General features: G+C 36.8%; 1 protein-coding gene across 1 annotated transcript in view; it reads right to left on the bottom strand.

Annotated features, from left to right (window-relative positions):
* Positions 1-3,087: 3,087 nt before the first annotated feature.
* The window catches only part of LOC103477709 (ubiquitin-conjugating enzyme E2 E2), a 43,463-nt gene continuing 30,601 nt past the window's right edge, over positions 3,088-15,949 (bottom strand). The window contains exons 4-6 of the mRNA XM_008430993.3: positions 12,785-12,917; positions 8,555-8,702; positions 3,088-3,924 (exon numbers count right to left, since the gene is read on the bottom strand). Of these exons, the coding sequence (XP_008429215.1) occupies positions 3,827-3,924; positions 8,555-8,702; positions 12,785-12,917 (379 nt within the window). The 3' untranslated portion in view covers positions 3,088-3,826. The remainder of the gene's footprint in view (positions 3,925-8,554; positions 8,703-12,784; positions 12,918-15,949) is intronic.

Genomic DNA, 15,949 nt, shown 5'->3' with positions numbered 1-15,949 from the left:
TACAAATGTTCATTAACATATTTAAGTTTCATTAAAATATTATGTCTTCAGTTTATTTTTACAGTAGATTTCTCTGCTTTTTTCATAGCAAAACATTTTTTTTGTGGCCCATGACTATAGTTTTAACATTTCAGACATTTTTATCAGCAATTAATAAAGACAACTTTTTAACTTGATATATTGTGATGTACCTATCCAGTAACAATGGACATAAATGTTTCTAGGATGCATCTGAAGTATGTTTTTTAATTTGAATTGAATTTGAACGCAACAACAAAACTACATTCAACTTGTTTTGAATATAAAAAATTGTAAATAGAGATTCAAATATAAACATCTATTCATATAATCATGTAATAAATTGTGTTAAAGTTTCTATAACATCTTAAATTGACACAACTCTAAGACTTATTAGCCTTTAGTGAGTAATTAAGATTGGCTGTAGCTATTAGTTTCACTCAATCTGGGTCAATTTACCATTTAACTCACTGTAACCTCATTTAGTCCCTTTTCCTCCCAACTTACCTCCACTCTGAAAAGAGGTCATGTTGTTGTACTCATGATCCTAAACTCTGAACATAAATAGTCATAAAATGGTCAAATCCCAAAGATTGTAAATTATTTTTGAGGACTTTATTATTACACCCTATTTTGGTTTTTATTCCAGTTTAAACAAAACTCATGAAATATAATATGAGATTGGTTTGGCCCTCAAACCAAACTAACAAGGCCACTTCCTGTTGGTGTAAATTATTCTTTGGAATCATAGGTGTGGACAAAGTGGCTGAAAAACGTATCTTGTTATAAATGTTTCATATCAGTCGATATCAATAATTATTGATTAGTTTTTGGTTTAAATATCTGAAATACTTCTAAACTGGTGACGTGACCTTTCCTGTTTTATCCGGTTTCCACTCCTGGAAGCTGTTGTTTATATTTTAAGCAGTTATGAGGCTCAGTGGTGAAACCTTAAACTGCTCCTGGGCCAGTTACTCAGCAGGCCGTTGCTAGGTAACCAAAGAGTGAGTGAGTTGCTAGGTAACCAAAGAGTGAGAGAGTTAGTAGATTCCACCAATCTTACCTTAGTTGCAGTTCTGAATCAGAGTTCAGTTAATATTCTATATATTGAATATTAGACGTACTATGTATTGATTATTGTTAATGATTTATTGTCCAGCACTGTGGAATCGCGCAGCAGGACATGATCAGATTATAGGAAATTATTTTAAAGCAGGTAGAAAACATGGTTGTAGTAAACATCCCGAGTCAAACGGCTCCATTTTGTTTCAGAAAACGTCTCTTTACCAGTATAAAAAGGATTTACTTGAGAATCCTTACTGGACTTTGTAACATTCATAACAATGGGAAGGAGACAGTGGTTTGCAATTTATGCACCAGATTCTAATGACATCAATTCAAACATGTTAACATACATGTGGCTTAATAAACATTAAAGCTAGAGAAAATTTAATGACCAAACTAAAAGCCTGAAAAGACACCAGCTCAACTGTGTAATTTTCACCCTGGTTCACATAAATGTTTGTAAACTTCTAGAAACTTTGTAGACGAGAAGAGTTTTACTGAAAATATATACCCAATAGTTTCACTTTTTAAAAAATTTCAAAATGTCCCCTTTAATAAAATATGGCAGCCTATTTAATAGAAACTGAAAGGCTTAAAAAGAAACAGAATTATCCAAAACAAATCTTCAGCTGTGGGTATTTTTTCTCCTCAGCCGCAGGAATAATAAAAAAATATGAACCACATTAAGAACTGACCACATGTCAGCAAACCGATCTGAAAATTACTCATGTGGTTTAATTACAAGGTCATGCGATGGAAAAACAGCAAAGCGAGTCTCATCATCCTGAAAGTGTGGTTTTAGTTTCATGTGATGAATCAGCAGAGTAACTTTCTGCTGTTGTCTTGTTCAAACAAACTTCTCAGAATTTCATTTCAGCTGCATTTGGGGCAAATTCATGAATTTCTAAAGTTTAAATTACACATTTAGATGAGTTAGTAATCTATTGTTACATTTTGTGTCGTACTGACATGGATACAGTTTATTATTCCAGTGTAATCTGGATTTAGTTCCTCTAGAGGCAGATAGAAATAGTTTAATCTGATTTATATCAGATTAAACAGCATCATATTTAAATCTGTGGGAGAAATCCTGTCGTTTTGATATATTTCTGATTTTAAAAATTATTTTTGTAACCTTTTAACTGATTTCTGCTTTTTGTTCCAACTTGGATGGAGAAATGGTTGGTGTAGGGCCAAAACTGACATAATTAGGAATAAATGCATAAATAAATAAATGCTCAATAAATAGGTATATGATTAATTGGCCTACTTTGTAATAATTACCCTATTTATTCATTCATTCAGTTGTAACACAGTATGAAAGAGTGTTACGACCACACTAAGAAAATAATACTCCAACTCTTCAGTCATTACTGGGTCGGCTGCGTTTTACTTTCACTGGGTCATTTTATAAAGAAGTATTTCTACTTTTCTAGATTTTCAACCCACTGAAAGAAAAACATTTTAACCAAAGATCCTCCACACTCAGACACACACCTGCAGCTTCTGTTTAAGTTTATGAAACTTTCTATTGAAAGAAAGTGATTTGGAGAAATGTTTCTTTTGCCCGTTATTTTTTTATATAAATCGTTTAGTCTTTAAACTACCAAAATGTCCTCATAACTTTATATTTTAGTCCATCTGATGACTTGAGTCGCCTTTTTACCAAATACTTTTTCACTCTTTAGTAATTTCTTGGACGGCTGCATTTTGCTGTTGAGTTGAAGTTGTGCTGACCTCACTTGAGAATAATTTTCTACCCTCTCAGCTGAGTTTATCTTCAGTCCTGTACATCCTCATAACAGTAAAGACTTTCCCGATATGGATCACTGCCAAAACACAAGGATCCATTTTATTCCCCCCCCCCCAGAGTCTTTTATGGAGATCCATTCATGAGTTCCTCATGCGATCGGACAGATAAGATCACATCGCCTCGACGTTGGTCGCAAGATAATCATCCATGTGTGTTTGAGTGTGACTGTTTAAACACATAAAAAAAACTCATTTTTTTCTCACGAGCCAACCACGGAGTGTTTTATTGGGTGCTTCAGATATACAAGTGCACGACAAACCACTCTGCACACGGCAGAGGTGGCGGGTAGCCAGTAAATATACAAGTCCTGCCTCTTTCACAGGCAGACCCAGACTTTTAGTGGTCTGCCTCAAAAGCCTTTGAAAAAATACATACAGTACAAACAAAATCAGAAGAGGTTAAAAGCAAGAAGAATCGACTGGGGCTAATCTTCTTCCATGCAGTTAACGTCACTGATGACAATTACAAAAAAAATCTCCAAAAAACGAGCAAAGAAATTCAAATCAAAAGCATACTCTGCAGTTTTGTTCCAGGTGCCACTAAGAAAAATGAGAATACATACTGTATAGTCAGAGGACAATGCAAGTGATAATAATGATATTGTTTTTTTTCTCCAATACAATACTTCCAACATTCAGATATTGGAAAATAAAAATCCCAATCTACTCTTTGTATAAAAAAGAAGCTTTCAAGTCAACAAGGAACAAAGAACAAATTTTTTTTTTTGTTAAAAATTTTCTCGTTTTTTGCACAGAAAAGGTAGATAAAATGGGGAGGAACAGCAGGAGGGCAGTAACAGGAGGGCAGGTTCACCGTTGCACTTAGTGAGTGTGCTTTGACGTACGAAGGATGAGAGGTAGAGAGAGGTTCAGAGATGAGGAGGGAGGACGGGGCGCCGCAGTTGCTGCAGCAGCAGCGGCGGCGACAGCTCTATGTAGCGTATCTCTTCGTCCATTGTTTAGCTATTCTGTCATGCTCTGTTCTGTTGGTCAGGTACTGTGTGGCGATGCTTCCCACCAGGGGGTCGGCTGAAAGGAGACAGAAACACACCAAATTAACTCGTTTCTATTAAACCAGAGCAGCAAAAAACAATAAAGAAAACTTGATCTAATCATATTTTATAAGGTGTTTATATGACAAACCGACACAGATGGTGCATCATTTTGAAGCAGAAGGAAAATTATGCAGAGTATTTAAAAAAAAGTAAAAAATAGTGTCCTTTAAAACTGAAACGATTAATCAGATTAATCACGATTAGCCGTGATTACACCAATATACCCCAATTTAAATAACTAAATTATAAGCCAACATTTATATCCCTTACACAGATTCTAAACTCATTGAGCCATTAAGAGTTGGGTTGAAATGATTAATCAGATTAATCACAATTAATCGATTACTAAATTAGTTGACGATTATTTCAGTTATCGAGAATTTAGACTCGATATAGAGCAAAATAGAACAAAACCATACCAAAATGTATACATTTTCCATTTAAGATAAAAAAAAAAAACACATTTGTCTGTAAATATGTTCTACTCAGAATTCTTTAAATCAGATTAATTGATTAATCTTCAGGATAATTGATTACTAAAATAATCAGTTGCAGCCCTATTAACGGTATGCTTAAAGTCTACTTTTTTAAAAACGTATGTGTCCCAATTTAATCCGTAGTAGTATTAAATTAATATACATTCCAGTATAGTAAAAGTACGTGGTGCGCAGTATACTGGCTAAACTTATAAGTATTCTAGTTTTTGCAAAAGGAAAATTTGAAGTTGAAGGAAAATGTATCGTTTTTTTAATGACCACAATAAAAAAAGTAAAATAGGGTCTTTAGGGCTGATATTATTGTTATTAATGAACTAAACTAATGATTAGTCAATCGATTAATCGTTGACAGGAATATTCAGACAAAAAACAGAAAGTTTGCTAATATGGCAACACAGTCAGAGCAGTAATTCAGCCAAAAACTACACAAAAAATATAAACATTTTGCATTTAAGATAAAAAAAATAATCCTTTTTCTATAAATGTATTCTACTCATAACTCTTCAAGTGGTGTAGTTTTAGCTAAAGTAATGATATATTATTACATTTTAGGCAATAAAATCTGGTTTAAGAAAGGAATTGAATTATTTGCATCCTTCAATGTATTTATAAAAAAGTAAAAAATTTTTAAAATAAAATCTTAAACTTTTTGCCGATTGAATCAACAGATCACTAAAATAATCATTTGTTGTAACCCAAATGTCAGTTGATAAGGTTGTTAAATGTTTTTGGTCCAGCTTCGTCCTCATGAAGCTTCAGACGTTTCCACTGAGAGGAGAAAGTAAAACCCAACTGTTCTGATGTGTCACATGGAAATAATTGGAGAGAAAACCAGCAGCAGGTCACTGGGAGCATCGCTTCGATCGCAGCTGGTTCCTGTACCGATTATTTATTCAAGCAGGACTGCCAGTAGCAATTTATTCCAGAAAGTGTTTTACAAAAACATCTTGTTACTGCATTACTGGTGAATATATCTATGGTGGCTTATTGGAAAAATAATGGAGAACATTTCTGCCAAAAACTAGAAAAACTTTGAGTTTGAAAAATCTAAAATTTGCTATAAAAAAAACCCAAAAAAAACAACAACATTACAATATTTTGAGATTAATCCCAGAAATTTTCTAAAAAAAACAACAACAAAAAAAAACATCGACATTTCTGAGTTTGAAAAGTTTAAAATTTGCAAGAAAAAAATATCTAAATTTGAGATTAATCTCTGAATTTTTTTTAAGAAAAAATTGGGAAATTTCTGAGTTTGAAAAATTTTAAATTTACTGAAGAAAATTCAGATTAATCTCAAAAATTTTCTTAAATCGGAAGTAAAAAATGTCCGAAAATCTCCAAGTTTCAAAAGTACATTTTTTTTCTTGAAAAGATATTTTAAGATTAGTCTCAAAAAATGTTCTAAGAAAAAACTAAAATTTCTGATTTTGCAAAGTCAAAAATTAGCTAAAAAACATTCTGAAATTTTGAAATTAATGTCAAGAGTTTTCTAGAATTGCTGAGGTTTCAAAAGCCAAGATTTGTCTAGAAAAAACTCTGGTGTTCTGGCTCTGCATCCAAAACCAGAACCAAACATGGAGAAGCAGCATCCAGCTTCTATGCACCACAAATCTGGAACAAACTTCCAGAAACCTGAAAAGCACCCGAAACACTGAGTTCCTATAAATCAGGACTAAAGTCCCAGCTGTTTAGAGTTGCTTTTGAAACATACTAAATGAAACACTGATAAACATATTAGATGTGTGATGTTGATTTTGATGATGTTTAATGTTTACCGGTTTCACAATTGGTGATACAAATAAACATGATTGATTGATAAAGTACTTTCAGAGATTGGTTCTATTTAATGCAACAGTAACAAAAAGGACCCAGAGGTTATAACAAACCTGGTTTGACTGAAACAATGTGTTTCCATTTACCCTCAGCTTGTTTCTCCCTGCCTAATAAGAATCTGCATCGGTTTCACAGAGTAATCGGCGCCGTCGCAGCTGCAAATGAATAGGAATCATGACTGTAATGGGTTCGGACACCGCGACCCGACTTCATTAAGATGTAAATACAGCCTGGAGAAAAACATCCACCTGCATTCAGGCGCCTCTGCTAACCAAAACAAGAGCAACAGAAGCGCCGAGCTGCAGCTGCTGCGGTGAGGAAATGGACCAAAACAGATTCAGCGGAAACAAATCAGAGAAAAATCAGAATGATCATTATTTGGTTCATGTTTAGGAAGTTTCAAACCAGGCGACATCAAATCTAAATTAGCCTGGAAATTGATTTAGCTTGGTGAAATCAAGAAGACGTCCCTCCAGGAGCAGCGCAGACGTTATGAATAAACGAGTTAATGAAACAAATAAAATGAGATTAAAGCCATTACTTTTTATTCCCTGTGCTTTTAAATTTAGTCTCTTAGAAAACCACAGCGTTTTGCTTCAAGAAGAGGGTTTTGTAGCTTTTACCTCAGGTTCATCTGTACAGCAACAACAAGGTTCAAAGTGTTTTAGATGATAAGAAAACAAACATTATTGTGGCAGGATAAAAAGCAGTGATAAAAAGTTGTAACCCAGACCAGAATTAATCAATTTTCCATTTATTGTTAATCAAAGGCAACACTAAACATGCTCGTTTTCAGCGTTCATTTAAATTAACTCAGTGTTTCAGCAGTTTTGCAGTTTTCTGGAAGCTGGTTCCAGATTAGAGAAGCGTAAAAACTGAGTGTTGCTTCTTTTAGTTGCTGTGTTTCTGCAGTAATTCCTGTTATATTTGCAGCAGTTTCAGAAAAAAACCCTTAGCACAGTGAATACCGTGGGGAAAAACAAAAGCTATGTTTACACAGCAGACCTTGATGATTAATTCACCTTTCTTTGCGTGTTTGATCATATTACTAATTAAACCTGAGCGTAAAGACACTTCTGTGTGAACGGTTTACGACCCCAAAGTGACCCGGATGCACAGAAGAACAGACGTCACAAAGCAGCACAACGTTTACACAAGTAATGATGGATGGAGGCTTTATGAAGCGGTTGACCCAGAAAACCTGCAAGTCTGTCAACGTCGACATTCGTCCAAGTTAAAAAAAATGTTTAAAGTTGAAAATATAACAAGGTAATTGATGCGTTACTGGAAGACATTTTCTACAATACAAAAAACTACAGACTACCTAAAAACTACCTAAACACCAACTATAAAGCCGTAAAACAAGCAAACATAAAAACTACAATTAAAATAAATAGTTTTGCAGTTGTTAGTTGTTTCATCCTAATTAAAGTTCTTCATCCATTACTTGTCACTTTATTTGCTGAAATTGTTGGCATAGCGACCATATAATGTTGCCATTATCCTAGCAAAGAGGCTAATTTACCAGTAGCATCGTTGCTGGTGTATAAAAAACACTATAAATAAATAAACAATGATGGGGCGCAAGCAAAGCCTGGAGGCCCGCCAGGCTTATAACACACTGATTTATGGATTTTAAAGTTTATTCAGCAATTGGAGCTGGCAGTATCGTCACAAGATCATAACAATGTGAAGGAAGCAAATGAAAGAGAAAGTAAAACTAATAGTGACGAAATTTTGGCAGTAACATCTGCAGAGAAATCAGTTTGGATTTCTGGAAGTACTGACAGGCTTCCTTCATAAATTCATAAACATAATTTGCAGCGGTTGTTTTACTGGGTCTGACTTCTTCTGGTGCAGAATTATGACTTAAGATTCACGTCAATGACCGTTCAGACTGCAGACGCTATGAAACAATCGGATCTGAATTAGAACCACATACTGATTTTTTTGAGTGCTGTGAGAAAGTTGGATATGGGTCACATTTGGGCCAAAAAAGAGGATTTGGTTCGCATTTTCCTGCTGAGTGAATGTAGCCCAAGTCCAAGCCAAACAGAGAAAACAATGAAGCTGCTATTTTTACCCCAGGATAATATCCATTTTTGCTCATCAGAGTTTTCTGCACTGAAAATGTAGGTGTTTTTTTTAGCAGAAACATTTACATGACCTTGAAGATTTGGATTCGTCACAAGTTTGTTTTGTGAAAGCAGTCTGAAAGATCGCATTGAAAATGAATCAACTTCAACTTTAGCATCCAGAGGGTGGCGTTACCTGGGTTGCAGTCTGTGAGCAGGGAGCAGATGGACAGCAGCACCTTGGAGATGGTGAGGGCGGGGCTCCAGTTGTCCTTCAGGATGTCCAGACAGATCACTCCCTGACTGTTGATGTTGCAGTGATAGATCCTCGTGCGAAACGTTACCTGCAGACAAAAAAACAAACAGAAAAATTAACGCTGGTGTGAAGAAAATATTTTTAAAAATCACTTATTATGCTTCCTTGAACAGGTCAGGATATTTTATGGCCTATACAAAACATGGCCGTTACACTTGTTGGCATGAAATCCTTCTTCTATAATGAGGGCGTATGGGAGTAAAACTAGATGACCAAAAGTCCTGGAGTTCCATTGGGGTTCCTAGGTAACGGGCGGGGCCTCACTGGGGTTGCTAGGTAACGGGCTGGGCCTCCCTGGGGTTGCTAGGTAGCGGGCTGGGCCTCACTGGGGTTGCTAGGTAGCGGGCTGGGCCTAACTGGGGCTGCTAGGTAGCGGGCTGGGCCTCACTGGGGTTGCTAGGTAACGGGCTGGGCCTCACTGGGGTTGCTAGGGGTTGCTGTTTTTAGAAGCAGCCGAGACCCAAATAGAAATAGAAAAAACATGTAAAATATGAATTTTCCATAACACATCACTTTGTAAAGTCAACATATCTGCATTAGAAATAATACAAAGTTAAATAAATAAGACTGTGTACGTCTCATTTTATTTGAGCTGTACTGTAGAAAAATGTTGATTTATTGCACTTAAAAGCTAATGGTGATTCAATAAAAGGCAGAAATCACCTAAAATTAAAGATTTCCCAGATAAATAGAAACCAGATTTGCAGAAGGTGCAAAAATACCAGCAGCAAATAAAAGACAATATGATAAAAATGTATTGAATTTTAGGCAGTGCATTACAAAATAACTGTGTTCAGATTGCATCTTCAACTTAATGACAGCTGGCATAAGAAAATGATAGTATTAGGGTAGTTACAGCTTAAATTAATGAAACAAAAAATACATTTAAAACTTTTTCTTCGATTTAATGGTTTTTAAGACAATTGCATTGTACTTTGTTTTGTATTTATTGACAAAATTAAGTCATTTAATCTCGTTTCATAGAATATTTGTTGTAGGAAGTCAAATTACTCATATCAGTCCATGGATAACAGATGGAAAAATTACCTTTTGGCCAATTCTGGCACATTTACATACATCTTCATTGTCCCTGTCAAATAAGTTAATCAAAAAAAAAAATTTTTTAATGCGTCTTTGTTGTGAAGTCATACTAAAAAGAGGTCATCTTATTATTCTTCCATTGTGAAGTTCTGAAATAACAGGAGAAATAAATTAGTTTTAGAACAGCAATTAAATTTATCAATGAAATGTAAAACGTAGAAAAACACAACGGGCAGGAAATGCTAAGCAACATTTTGTGACATGTTCCTGGCAGTTTGTCAGGTTAAGGGCTTTGTTTTCATTGGCAGCAGTAATAAGTGAGACATTGGGGACGTCTTAAAGCTCTCTCAGCTTCTTCACATTACCGCTGACTTTCCAGCATCAGCGCTGCTGTAAAGGCTGATTGAGAGCTCCACTGAGGGCCGTTTGCACCGTTCGTCAATGTAGCCGACAAATTTACAGATCTTTAAACGACTGTATTTTATCAGGACTTAAATCTGGGATTTCTTTTAAAGGGATTATGCAAAATTCACATTTTGCATGGCTTCATGCTTTAATTTGACGCTTAAGAAGACAAAAAATAACAAACATCCGATCGTTTTTTGGCAATAAATATGTATTTTTTGGAGTCTGGAAAATTTGCCGTTTCAAAAACCTTCCTAAGGCACGGCCCCGTTACCTAGCAACCCCAGCCAAGCCTGGCCCCGTTACCTAGCAACCCAAGCAGAGCTCTAGAATGTTTGGTCAGGTAATTTTATCGCTGTACATCAGCTGCTGGAAAAGACCAGTGTTTTACCGCTGAACTACTTGCTGCATCCTTGTTGGTTTACACAAAATTCACATTTTGCACATTTTTGTTCCTCCATTTCAGTTCCTATTGCTCCTAAAAACAGTCCAAGCACTTAAATAAACACTCAAATCATTTCAAGACACTAAAAAGCATTTGCCAACATTTTGCCATTTGTCAAAAACATCAGTTTCAAAAACCAAATCAAATCAGCAGGGACTAAGGCACCTAGCAACTCCAGCAAAGCCCAGCCTGCTGCCTAGCAACCCCAGCTGAACTCTACTTGCTGCATTCTTGTCAGTTGTGCATGAGGCTCTATTTCTGCTTTTCAAAGATGTAGAGTTGCATATTTGAGCATCTGTTTTCAGTCATTTTCAAGTGTGAGTGTACATGTTGAGATGGGGCCAGCAGCAGATTATTTGGATTTAAAGTGACAATGGGCTATAAAGCAGCTCATTTTGAAAGGAGCCTAAACAGAATAAAAATTAAATCTCATTATCTAAGAATGATTTAGTGTAATAAATGCAATGAGCATGTTCTGTATAGACCTGTTCTGACCTGTTCAAGGAAGCATAATGGGTCACCTTTAAATTCTGCACCAGAGCATTACTAAATCTGGTGCTTTTAAAAACCTGACCACCAGAGGGCAGCGCGTTCTAAAAAGCACGACACCTCAACAATATGAGCTCTGTTAAGAAAAACTGGACTCCAGCACCCAAGTGTCAATTAGTTCTTCCACTTGTAAAAGTAAACAGCCTCCTGTGACGGCGCGGGCTCCAGCGGTGAATCATAAGGACAACACACTCCTTCCTGACAGCTCAACCAGCTAATGACCTCCCACAGAAATCAGGATCTGACCTCCTGACCCTGAGGAAAACCTCCATCCAAACCCCCGCCACCCCAAGAAAAAGACTCTAGATTCCTCGTTTTAAAACCAAACTACACATTCATTTCTGCAGTGAAGGTGTCTGTGGCTGCGCCACACCTAACGCTTTGTGTGTGTGTGTGTGTGTGTGTGTGTGTTTGAAGGGGGGTTTGGCTGCAGATCACAGTGTGCTGGATGGGGTAAGAGGTACTGAAGGGGGCGGGAACACTCAATCCCTCTGGCCACAGAAAGCTGGGTCGGAGCCTGTGGATTTGTTTGAGTCTTCTGTCAAACACGGAGCTGCTGGTTTCACAGCACAAAGACAGAAAAGGAGGTGTGTGTGTGTGTGTGTGTGTGTGTGAGAGCGCGCGCGTGTGCGTGGAAAACCTCCGGACAGGTTTTTTTTTGCCGCACCAAAAATATCTACGAGACTTTCCCAGACGGCGAATGTGTTCAGAATAAACAGAGTTTGATTTGCTAATAGAAACTGTGTCAAAAAGCTACAAACATAAACCGAACAGATTCACACATTGTAGATTCTCTACAACCAGAGTTCGTTAATCTTCCCTCGGTAAAATTCAAGCACTTTTCAAGCTTTTCCAGCACCACTTTGGAGATAATGACTACCATTGGTTTTAGCTGTTAAATTATCAATATAATGCGCTAAAGATTAAATGTATGCCTGATATTTAAAAGAAGTTACTCAGTGCTTTAGTACCAATTGTCAACACTACGACAATAAGATAAGGACAGAAAAAAGTTTTAATTAAGAAAAAAGAAACGTGGGAGAGGGAAGTAGTTCAGCTATGCTAGCTTGACTTTGACAACCTTAATTAGGATGTGCTGTGGAATTAGCTGGTTTTCAGTGCAGTTATAAAATAAAAGAAAGCAACCTAAACAACAACTCTGACAGATCACCAGTAGAGCAGGTGTTTAAATTAGATAATCAACCCCTGCTGTGTTAGTTTAGCTAATAGCAGCGGTAGCTAATCTACCACAGCGATCATTTAAGAATAGCAAAACATTACAAACGATAATGAGATTTTAGTCTTGTATAATAAGTCTAAAATCTCATTATATAAGAATGATTTTGTGCAAAGATGTAATGAACATGTTGTGTATAGTCCCAACCAGCTCAAGGAAGCATAACAGGTCACCTTTAATAAATAACTAATAGGCTCCAGTTATATTGAGCATTTCTGTCAATTCCATCATATATAGACGATACAATACATTTAAGGTCAGCTTATTATGCAAAATGGTAAAAAATGTCATTGAGTCACCGACTTTGCAGCAGTGTATGTGGTGACAGTGGAAAGGAAAACAAGAACAACAAAACTCATCCGCTTTGACTGACTGGAGATCATAAGTTTAAATTGTTTAATTTAATTGAAAACAGAAGGACGTGTCCACTGACCTTGGGGGGTTTGAATGGGTAGTCGGGTGTGAAGGCGATGTCCAGGAAGAAGACTCCTCCCTCGTACACGGAGCCCGGAGGGCCCAAGATGGTCGACCTCCACTCATAGATGTTGTCTCCTTTGGGGCCGGCGCTGCGAAATCGAAACAAGACATGAGTTAATATTAATGAGAAAAGAGACCCAACAGAGATCTGTGTGGACAAAATGTCTCCTGACAGGACAATGATGAAGATTTGTAGAAAGATGAAACCAGGAACAAGGTTTGTACCACAACAAAATTCAGGCACCAGAACCACACTTTGAAGATAAAAACAATACAACTAAAGTTAGATTATTGCGGTTATTGATAATGTCTTGTGGTTGCATTCTGCAGCAGGTCTAACAACAACACAGAAAACAATAAGTAGTTAAAAAGCTGCCTGGCTACTAAATCATGACACTGAAACCACAGAATATTAAGGTTTTGTGAAGCTGAACACCACATCTGCTACATATGATGAGTAATTAATGCCCCCATCCTGTAGTTTGTGATGAGACCTTGATCTGGTGTAAAGCCAGAAAAACACCGAGACAATAAATAATCCCTCCGACGTCGGGTAACTACAACGCCTGGTGTTCATGTCGGAGAGTCGCCTGTGGCCAGATGTGTGGACACACTGGGCTGCTTTCAGCCGCGGTTCCCGTTTCACTGAAACCAGTAATGATATTTCATGAATGAGACCGTCTGGCAACAAATGGCCCTCTGTGATGAGGAATTAGACATCTCCCTGTTTAGATGGGTTACAATTTAATCTACTTTAAAAGAACAACACTTTAAATCAGTGGTCCCCAAACTACGGCCCCACATTTGGTCCGGCTCCCCCAATAATACCAGAGAGCACTCAGATCTTTTTCATATATTGTATTTTCCAGTTTATATGTGGATTTTTCTTCAACCACCAGGGGGCTCTTTAGCAGGAAGTGTGTCCCATAAACTGTGGGTGTTTTGTTTTGCATGGTGCATTGCTGCCATCTGTTGGACTTTTAGGGAACTGCTTGACTTTTATGTTATTTAATCAGTACGGTTGTTTGCTAGCGGTAGAGCAGATGAACACACGTGTTTATTATGAACGCAACATTCCAAGTTTCCCTCAATGAAATATATACTAGTCAGTCCCAGTGACAGTTTCACTAACGGTTTTTGCCCATGTGCTTTCTGGGTAAAAATCAATCGAGAAACGCGTCCCCCTCCCCCCTGCTGAGCAGTTTCAATCTTCAACCCCCCACCCCCGTCAACAATTTCCGGCAGCGCAGGTGATAAACGTGTAACACTTTTTCTGTTACAAACTGACTCCGGCCCCAACCAGAGAAGGGAAAAGTTATGTGGCCCTCACAGGAAAAACGTTTGGGGGACCACTGCTCTTAAATATTCTGGGTCATGTTATCGAGATCCATCCTGAAACACAAGCAGCAGAAAACACCAGGCGATTAAGACGAAAACGATTAATCGGGAATAATCACAATCACAATAAACCCAGTTAAATAATCATCAACTAATTTAGTGATGGATTAATTATTAATCGGTGTACAGACAAAAAAAAAAAGCAATTTTCTGAAAAAACATACTCAGAGGAGCCAAATCTGTACAAAATATGTATATATTTTTAATTTAAGATAATAAAAAGATATTTTCTTAAGTTTTGTCTTATAAGTTAGGAGTAGCTTTTCAGGAAGATGTAGCAGCTGTTTTAAGTAAATAATTCCTTAATATTGATTTAAAAAGTACTAGCTCCACCGGCAGATTAGTTCACTTGTAACAACACATTTCTCATGTTAAGAGAATTCATACTTTTTCCATCAATATTAAGACATTATTGACGAAAACAAGCTCTTATATTTTGCTGAAAAGTTACTTGCAAATTAGTTTTGTCTTATTTCAAGTGTACAAAGATATTTTCACTAGAAACAAGACAAAAATACCTGGTAATTTTGTGTTTTTGCAAAGTAATATTGACTTTTTTCAGGTTTTAAAGCTAAAGGTGATTCTACAAACTTAGTTTTCCAAGCAAAACTTAATATTTATTAAATAAAAATAAGTGTAAACAGTTGTAGATTTAAGTGTTGCATAAAAACCTTAGTATTGATGGGAGGTTCCCTCTCTTTTCCACTACACATGTGTGAACATAAGCCTGAGGAAAGACGTCTGAGCCAAGAACACAGCGAGAACACAGAGTTTAGAAAGTTTATTTGGATAACGAGATCTTTACATCACAGATTTAATTTGTTTTGGCAGAACAGAACTCTGTTTGAACAGTTGCCAAATAAACTCCATAATTGCATGTTTAGTTTTTCCTCCAAACAAGCGCTGCCGCATGTCATCCAGACGGAGAGAAACATCTGAGCGCAGCAAAGGAAACGAACCTCCGAATGAAAGGATTTGCGGGCCCATGTTGACATCTGATAGCCAGCAGTTTGAGCCTGTCATAACATCATAAAGTAAGAGCAAACCGCACCATGAACTGCTCCTGGTGTTCGTGTTCCTACATGATTCTGCTGGTTCCAGCAGAGGGAGGCCATTTTTCCTCCTCAGCAACCGAAGATGTTTGGATACTTTTTGGGTCGATGCAGATTAAAGACGTCGTGGATCTGGATCGATTAAACCAAATTTTGTTTTTTGAAGATTTAATTTTTAGAAAATCTAGATTATACTTTCACCAATGACTGGTGTCAGGACGCCTAGAGCGGCCATCTTGGCTTGGACTTTGAATCCAGGTCAACTTTACGACAGAATTTTACAGTTGTTGATTTACTATTCAGAAACCAACTGCTGTGTTATTGTTGGTTTTGCAGGAGGCTCCACTTCTGCTTTTCAAAGATGCAAGGTTGTATAATTGCGCATCTTTTTGAGTTGGAGGGGCGCAGTCATTATTTGGATTTAAAGAAACAAGAAGCTCTCTCAAAACAGGCAGCGCTGATCAGAATACGATCTCATTATAAAAAAAAATTTAACAAACATGTTTTGTATAGGCCAGTAGATCATTCCTAACCTGTTCAAAGAGCTATAATACGTCACCTTTAAAAATAAAAACTACCTGTTATTCTGATACCTGATGACTTTCCACATATTAGACACTGAAACTAAACTTCTTAGAATGAATTGAGTCTAATTGGTTGTGGTTTTTATT

The sequence above is a fragment of the Poecilia reticulata genome, chromosome 16, assembly GCF_904066995.2.
Source record: "Poecilia reticulata chromosome 16, P_reticulata-male-v2, whole genome shotgun sequence".
Classification (NCBI taxonomy): Eukaryota; Metazoa; Chordata; class Actinopteri; order Cyprinodontiformes; family Poeciliidae; genus Poecilia; species Poecilia reticulata.
Note: the sequence above shows the minus strand (reverse complement) of the source record. Positions and strands in the feature narration are given on the sequence as shown.